This window comes from Staurois parvus, unplaced genomic scaffold, assembly GCF_062004578.1.
Source record: "Staurois parvus isolate SC_StPar_1 unplaced genomic scaffold, SC_StPar_1.0 ptg000234l, whole genome shotgun sequence".
In the NCBI taxonomy this organism is placed as follows: Eukaryota; Metazoa; Chordata; class Amphibia; order Anura; family Ranidae; genus Staurois; species Staurois parvus.
This window is the reverse complement of record NW_028318030.1, coordinates 7,427,021-7,434,235: the sequence shown is the minus strand read 5'-3', so window position 1 is coordinate 7,434,235 and position 7,215 is coordinate 7,427,021. Positions and strand designations below refer to the sequence as shown.

Below are 7,215 nucleotides of genomic sequence, written 5' to 3'. Positions count from 1 at the left end.
CAGGATCAGAGCAGTGACATGGGCAACAGGAGAGGTAAGCATTGTGTTTCTTGATCAATCCACTTGATTGATCAATTAACCGCACATGTCCGGTGTGCAGCTACATGTGAACAGCGATGGCTGCTGTCAGCCTGTCAAGACTTTGCACCTGCTGATTCTTTCTGCTAAACTAAGGTATACATGACTAAACAGCCATGTGAAGGAGACCTAATACTCTGGATTTTACATTGCACACACTCAGACACAAGCGGCTATAAAAGGGAAATGGAGGCATTAAAACTATGAATAAGAAGGTTGTTAGTAAAATGTACAACTCAAGTCTGTCAACTTGGTTGGATTTTTCCCAATCACTATGTTTGCTCAAGTATGGTGCCACCTGTGTTATGTTCTTGCATACTTATGTACTGATTTAAAAAAAGTAATTGGTAAAGACTTCACAGGTCATCGTACTACCACCTAGTGTCTAAGGCCAGCTTAAAGATGATGTCCAGGAAGCAGTATTTTGATCTACCTGTAGCAAAATCCCACTTAAGTTTCAGAGAGCTAACCCTATACGTGTGATAAGTGTTTTAGAGTCCACAGTCCCTGAGATATAGACACATTCTAACATGCAGCATGTTTGTGTGGCCCCCCTCCCATCTTTGCATGAGACTGTAGGCAGCCCAGAGTTATAAAGATAAAATTTTGCATTCCTTGTTTCTCTAGAGATGTAAATCTCTACAGCAAAAATATGAAAATAAAGATACTGGGGATGCTGGAACCCCATAACTCCCCATCCTTCTCTTCTCCAGAAATAAACCATAACTCATTTGTCAAAAACTAAAAAAAATCATTAGACTTTTGCAATCCCCTGATTTGCAGCACACGGAAATGGATGTGCTACTACTTTTGATTTTCTTTAACCACTTGTTGTCCTTAGCCTGGACCTCCAGTGGTTACAGCAGGCTCATGACTGCAGCCATGTGCTTGATATACTTTTTTTGCTGGCAAGCCATGTCACTTTTACGTCAGTGAGAAGAGAAGGGCCAGGCTGAGGTGCGCAGCCCCCACATCTCCTCTGCAAGTAATGAAGCCAGAAGAAATTCACTTCCAGTTTCAGTTTATTCATTCTCTGGCTACTGTAGCTGGGTAAGCAGCTGATGAAGCCTGCTCTGTGCTTGATTAGCTGCAGTAGATGGCAAGGGAGACATTATGGTCTAAAACTCAAGTGTCACCATAAAGAGCACCTGTAACCTGCACATGCGATCACATAGGTGAATGTTAGCCCCTTTGCGGCCGCAATAAAGTTAAATGAAAAAAAAAGTAAAAACAATTCGGGCACGTATGTGTATGTAAACAGCATTTGTGCCACACGTGAGGCATTGTTGTGAACTTTGGAGTGAGAGTATTCATTTTTGGGCCATACTTCATAATTAACATTAAAACTGATGACCTGTAACGCTATACCCATGAAAGGTTTCAGGTACTGTTTTTCACTATTTGGAGGACACAAGTGATTTTGGTGGGCAGCACAGTGGCTAAATGGTTAGCACTTCCGCCTGGCAGTACTAGGGTCGTCGGTTCGAAACGCAACCACGGCACCACCTGCCTGGAGTTTGCATGTTCTCCCTGTGCCTGCGTGGGTTTCCTCCGGGTACTCCTGTTTCCTCCCACACTCCAAAGACATGCTGGTAGGTGAATTGGATCCTGTCTAAATTGGCCCTAGTATGTGTATGTATGAATGTGAGTTAGGGACCTTACATTGTACGCCCCTTGAGGGTTAGGGGCCGATGTGAATGTACAATATATATGTAAAGCGCTGCATAAATTGACGGCGCTATATAAGTACCTGAAATAAATAATTTTGGCATCCTGACATGTTTGATATCTATTTACTCAGCAAAACCCCATATTTTATATTTTACTAAACAACTAAGTATTATATTGTGTTTACTAAAATTAGTTTTAGTGTACTTTTTACTGCAAGTATGCGCTTGATAAACAGCTACGCAAATATCGTGCCACAAATTTATTCTACAGATCTTTTTCTCTCAGAAATATACAACTGTTTCATGGTTGTAAATAATTGTCTAGCACAAAATGCTGATTTTAACGTGAAAAATTTAAAAAACTGCCCCAAGCAGTACAAACTCAATAGAAAAGTAATCAGAACAAGGCTTAAATGTGAACAGGTTACGTCAATTAAATGTTTATTGACTGGTTATCCTGGTTTTTTACCATTTATAAAAACTGGAGAAGAGAAATTGGTAACAAAAGCTGAGCTCTATTTGTCACCAATTGAGTTTTATTATTCTCTGTGAAAATAAAAAAAAAAAATCTGCCTTGTCACCATGAGCAATAGCTCCGACAGGGTTCCCAATTTTCCTACTCCTTGGTAATAAATGGCATTGATGGTTTCTGAAGGAAGAAGCCATAGGGCCAGGAGTTTTCTAGTTTATTCTAATTATATGGATTCTGAACAATAACAGCAATTCAGATTAACTCTCTTTTTGAAACACAACCCAATTCAAGAACCAAATCATATTCAGTAATCTACCAGAAAAACAAAGCTTTAATACAGATTTATTTAGAGGTATTCAGTATATTAATACAAATCTATGTTAAAATGGTAGTGGAATTTAGTTTCTATGTATATATACCATCAAAAAGTCTTTCCTTCAAAAGAGCGCAGATTGAAAGCGGTCTCCAAAAACCTCTTTAGTTCCACAAGGTGAGTGTTTTTATTACCTGTAGCTGTAGCTGCTGCAGGCTCTCGGCCAGCATACCTGAGAGTAAGAGAAGATGATCAATGCATTCACTTAAATTCTTATTGATGTAATTAAAATCAACAAATTCTTAAAGGTACACATACACTGTTAAAACAAACATTCCCTTAAGTAAATTTCATACTGTGCATCATTCCTAAGACACAAATCTTTGCCCCGAAAACATGTGCTGGAAAGCACTGACTGAAGTGTAGATTGTGTGGAGAATGGAGATAACCAGACATTTCCTTTCACCAGTCTTCATAAGTAACTCACTGCACCTTTTGCTTTAAATCTTTTTGGCTTTAGTTAAAGCAGCTTCATTTACCATGCTACATAAAAAAAAAAAAATCATCAACCTTCTTTCAAAATATTCCTCTTCTCTACCTAGTCCTGATGCTTAACCACCTCCCGCCCGCCATATAAGGAAATGATGGGCGTAAGGCGGTTCTCTCATTCTGGGATGACATCATCGGATGTCCTCCAACTCTAACCGCGTGTGCATGGCTCTGGGAGCGCACAGCGATCGGTGGTGCGCTGTGTTCCTTGGAAAGAAAAAAATAAAAAACCCAGGGGTGATTAAATACCACCAAAAGAAAGCTCTGTCTCAAAAAAATTATAAAAATTTCATATGGGTATAGTGTTGCATGACCGCACAATTGTCATCAAAGTGCAACAGTGCTGAAAGTTGAAAATTGGCCTGGGCAGGGGGGGGGTATAAGTGCCCTGTAGGCAAGTGGTTAATGACAGCAGCTTCTTGCTATTTGAAATCCCAACTGCTGGGCTTGAGACACGCCTGCCAAAATAAAGAAGAGGGGTGGAATGGAGGATGTGCTGTGATTTTTTTTTTTTTTTTTAACTAATGATGTTCTCAAAGTACTTGCAGTATTATATTGCACATACAGTATTCTGGAGCATTTTCACAAATACCTTAAGCTGCATATCTTCATTTGCTAAGGTTTGCAATAAAGCAGCTCAATAATGTTTGTGGTGGGTGGCAGTGTGGGTGTCTTACCCTAAAATGGGGCATGGGAGCTTTTCATTGTGAGTTTGAAAAGGGCCTGCATCTTGCTAAGCATGGAAACCCAGATGGACAAAATCTTGAAATTCACATCATAATTACAAAGGTGTCTGAATGTAAACTACATAAAAGTAATAATGATAGTAAAGAATTACCAAATCGGTCTTGCGTGATTCAGAATGGTGAGGAAACGTGGCTTGATGTAGTCATAGTATCCCATATTTTTATGTTCCTCCTGGCACCACACCATTTCTGCATTGCCATATTTCTCAACCTCTTCTCTAACCAAGTCAAATGGGAATGGTGATATCTGCAAAGTAAGTTTTAGGGGAAATTTCTAAATGACTACAATATATTCATGATATAGCTACTTATATATCAACTGGGCTCATACAACAATTGTCAACCAATTAGGCTCAAACATACCATAAAAAAAAACAAGGTCAGAAATTACCATTTGAATATGACTGGTTGCTATAAAGACAATTCTTATGTGAGACACAGACATATGGAGTTAAATGGGGAAAAGAGGGAAATGGAAAGAGCAAAAACAGGATGGATATTATGCCAATACTTCTTTATTTGTACTATAAATATCCCATTGAAAATTCAAACAAAAACAGCTGTCTGGAATTTAAAATAAATATCCAGGAAACTCTCAAAAGTGAAAAAAGAAACAGTCTCCTCTGTCAGTGGAACAAAATTTTTTTACTCTACCACTTGTGCCCGAAGAGAACCCACACAAGAAACCTATTCTTTAATTGTTAATCCACATTAGTATTTTATATATTAGTATTACATTTAATAACTGTTAAACAGGTGGCGCAAACACCTAGTCCACTATCCATGGTTTATTCAAAATGCATAAAAGACAAAAACATACTCACAAACGTAGCATGTGTATAACGCTTAGTATGACAACAGAGATGGCCACAACAATGGGCAGGGTATCCAACTGTCAGTGCGGTCGGGTTACTGACGCGTTTAAGGGATGAATCCCTTTCCTTAAATCTCTGAGGAAAGGAATTCGTCACCAAAACGTGGCAGTAACCCAACCGCACTGACAGTCGCACACCCTGCCCATTGTTGTGGCCATCTCCATTGTCATACTAAGCGTTATACACATGCGCCACCTGTTTGCTCTTTTCCAGTTGTTTATTTCCCCATCTGAGGAGGGCTGCATCCCCCACACGTTATCCATAGGCTACCATTTGCTCTTGTCCCCTGGCCTTCCTTTGGCAATTGATTCCTGGAGCGCTGGAGAGTACACACTGTTGTCCGCTTTGGTTATATTTAATAACGTACAGGTCACTTAATGCATCACACATCCTACACATGGCTTCTCTTGTATACAGGATGTGAAATAACTCACATCTTAATACTATACACAACATATCCAGTATAATAGTTACCAACTGTTATACCAACCAAAGATGAAGTCTAGGTATGATCTTTCTTGCAAGTCCCACCAAGGGACTGCTGGGGAAGCTGTCCATCACTGCAATCTTCCGGGCCATGAGTTGAGTGGCTTACCTTCAGCACAGTGACCACAGGGGGTTGCATGCTAGACACTGCTGACGTTCACAGGTTGCCTTGTAATTTTTTCAATAAATGTAAAGGTGTTCTCTTAGTGAAAGAGTAACGATCATGATGTTGCTGCCCTGCCCTCTACCTTGTCCAATCAAAGAGAATCTTGTATTCATGAAAAAAAAAAATACAAGGTGTTTTTTGTTAATGGTGGCAGTGCTGTGTGCACACCCCCTGCGCTCACTATGCAGAAGGAAAGCAGTTCAGCACAGTGATCACTGTAGTTGTGCCTTCACAGTGATCCATCAGATATGATATACTTACAACTATGCAATAAACATCATACCTAGACTTCAGCTTTAATACAAGGTACTTACATTGCATCACTTGTTTTAAATCACCTACATGTTTTCAATTAGAATATAGGGTCTTTTCAAATGCAAGCACACCCCTAGTATGTAACCAGGTTTCATTATTGCATATAATTCCTTCTTTGAATAACCTCAAGGATAATGAATTCCCTGAAGTAGGTTCTCTTCTTGATACAAGTTGCACTCCTAACTTGAATGAAACTTGTTAAACATTAATTAAACATTGTATAAATTAGGTAAGAACTGTTCTATGAAGCATTTAATCATCTAAATGTTTAAGTCATCTTTGTTTGCCATATAAATATTCTCCCCTATTACCCTTTTCCTATAACCCCACTTCACTTCCTTTCCAACATCCGCCAAGTTCAAACAGTCCTTCTACGACCTGATGAACTGTCTCCTAGTAGCAGCTCTAGTGTCCTGGGATAACAGCTACTTGCACGGAGGAGGGAGTTTTTTCAATAATGGGCTTCCTGCATGAACCCATCCCGTAGCATCATAAATTTGCAGTGTCAAATGCAAAAAGTTCACTAAGTCATACTGCTACTGGTTAAAAAACTTTAAAATATAATGTATAAATATTGTATGTATTTAATAAATGGGGGTACTTATTAGTTGTCTTTGTCTATGTGTTTCAAATACAAACATGCAGATACTCTAAATAGGTTAATCTCTCCAAGAATTGGGTAACAATCCTACCAACCCAATATTCACAAAGTTCTTAGCTATTTTATTTCTTAGTTTTAGTATAGTTTTGAGAATGAGTGCAATTCTTTCCAGTTTCCTACAAAAAAAAAAGCCAGTTACTCCATTTTTCTGGCAGAAGATGTGTGTTCCTACAACTGCGCCAAACTTAGTAACAGATGCAACATATTCACAAAGTTCTTAGTCATTTTATTTCTTAGTATTAGTATAGGCTTGAGAATGAACTTATAGACAACCCTTTTCTTACCAAAAATCTTGGATTCAAAGGATAAGTTCACCTTTGGGAACATGTTACATGTTCCACTCATTTATAGGGTGGAACATGTAACATGTTCCCACTGCTGCAGCAGCTCCCCAATCCAAGCCCACTCTGTAACAGCAGGCGGGGGATCTTCTTCCTGTGTCTGCTGTCACTATTTGAAAACAGCGATGTACAAGCAGAAAGATTACACTGACAGCCTGTAGAGTCCTGCATTGCACCTGCAATCTGGTGATTGCGGGTGCAATTCTTTCCAGGCTCCTACAAAAAAAAAATAGTAAATGCACATTCCTAACTGCAAAAAAAGTGCATTATTTTTTTTTTTTTTTTAAAGTGAACTTATTCTTTGAATAAGACTAGCCTGGAGTTGGTATTTTTGTGCACATCTTTCAATCTTGTCATATCTTATATTTTTCCATGTTATTGCGAGATCCACCGACCCACTGCGAAATTTAAATAAAGGGATGGGGATGCTAGTTCACTTTACTGAACAAGTATGGCCATATTGGGTCAAAGATGAAAGCCAGCATCCTTGCCCCCTTGTTTACAATCAAGCTGTGGCCTGGAGATCTGTCAGTTGTAGCTTGG

At 39.0% G+C, this 7,215-nt stretch overlaps 1 protein-coding gene across 3 annotated transcripts in view; it reads right to left on the bottom strand.

Annotated features, from left to right (window-relative positions):
- Positions 1 to 2,533: 2,533 nt before the first annotated feature.
- The window catches only part of OGDHL (oxoglutarate dehydrogenase L), a 235,275-nt gene continuing 230,593 nt past the window's right edge, over positions 2,534 to 7,215 (bottom strand). For all 3 annotated transcript variants that reach the window (XM_089680055.1, XM_089680053.1, XM_089680054.1), the window contains exons 22-23: positions 3,921 to 4,075; positions 2,534 to 2,765 (exon numbers count right to left, since the gene is read on the bottom strand). In XM_089680055.1, the coding sequence (XP_089536181.1) occupies positions 2,642 to 2,765; positions 3,921 to 4,075 (279 nt within the window). In that variant the 3' untranslated portion in view covers positions 2,534 to 2,641. The remainder of the gene's footprint in view (positions 2,766 to 3,920; positions 4,076 to 7,215) is intronic.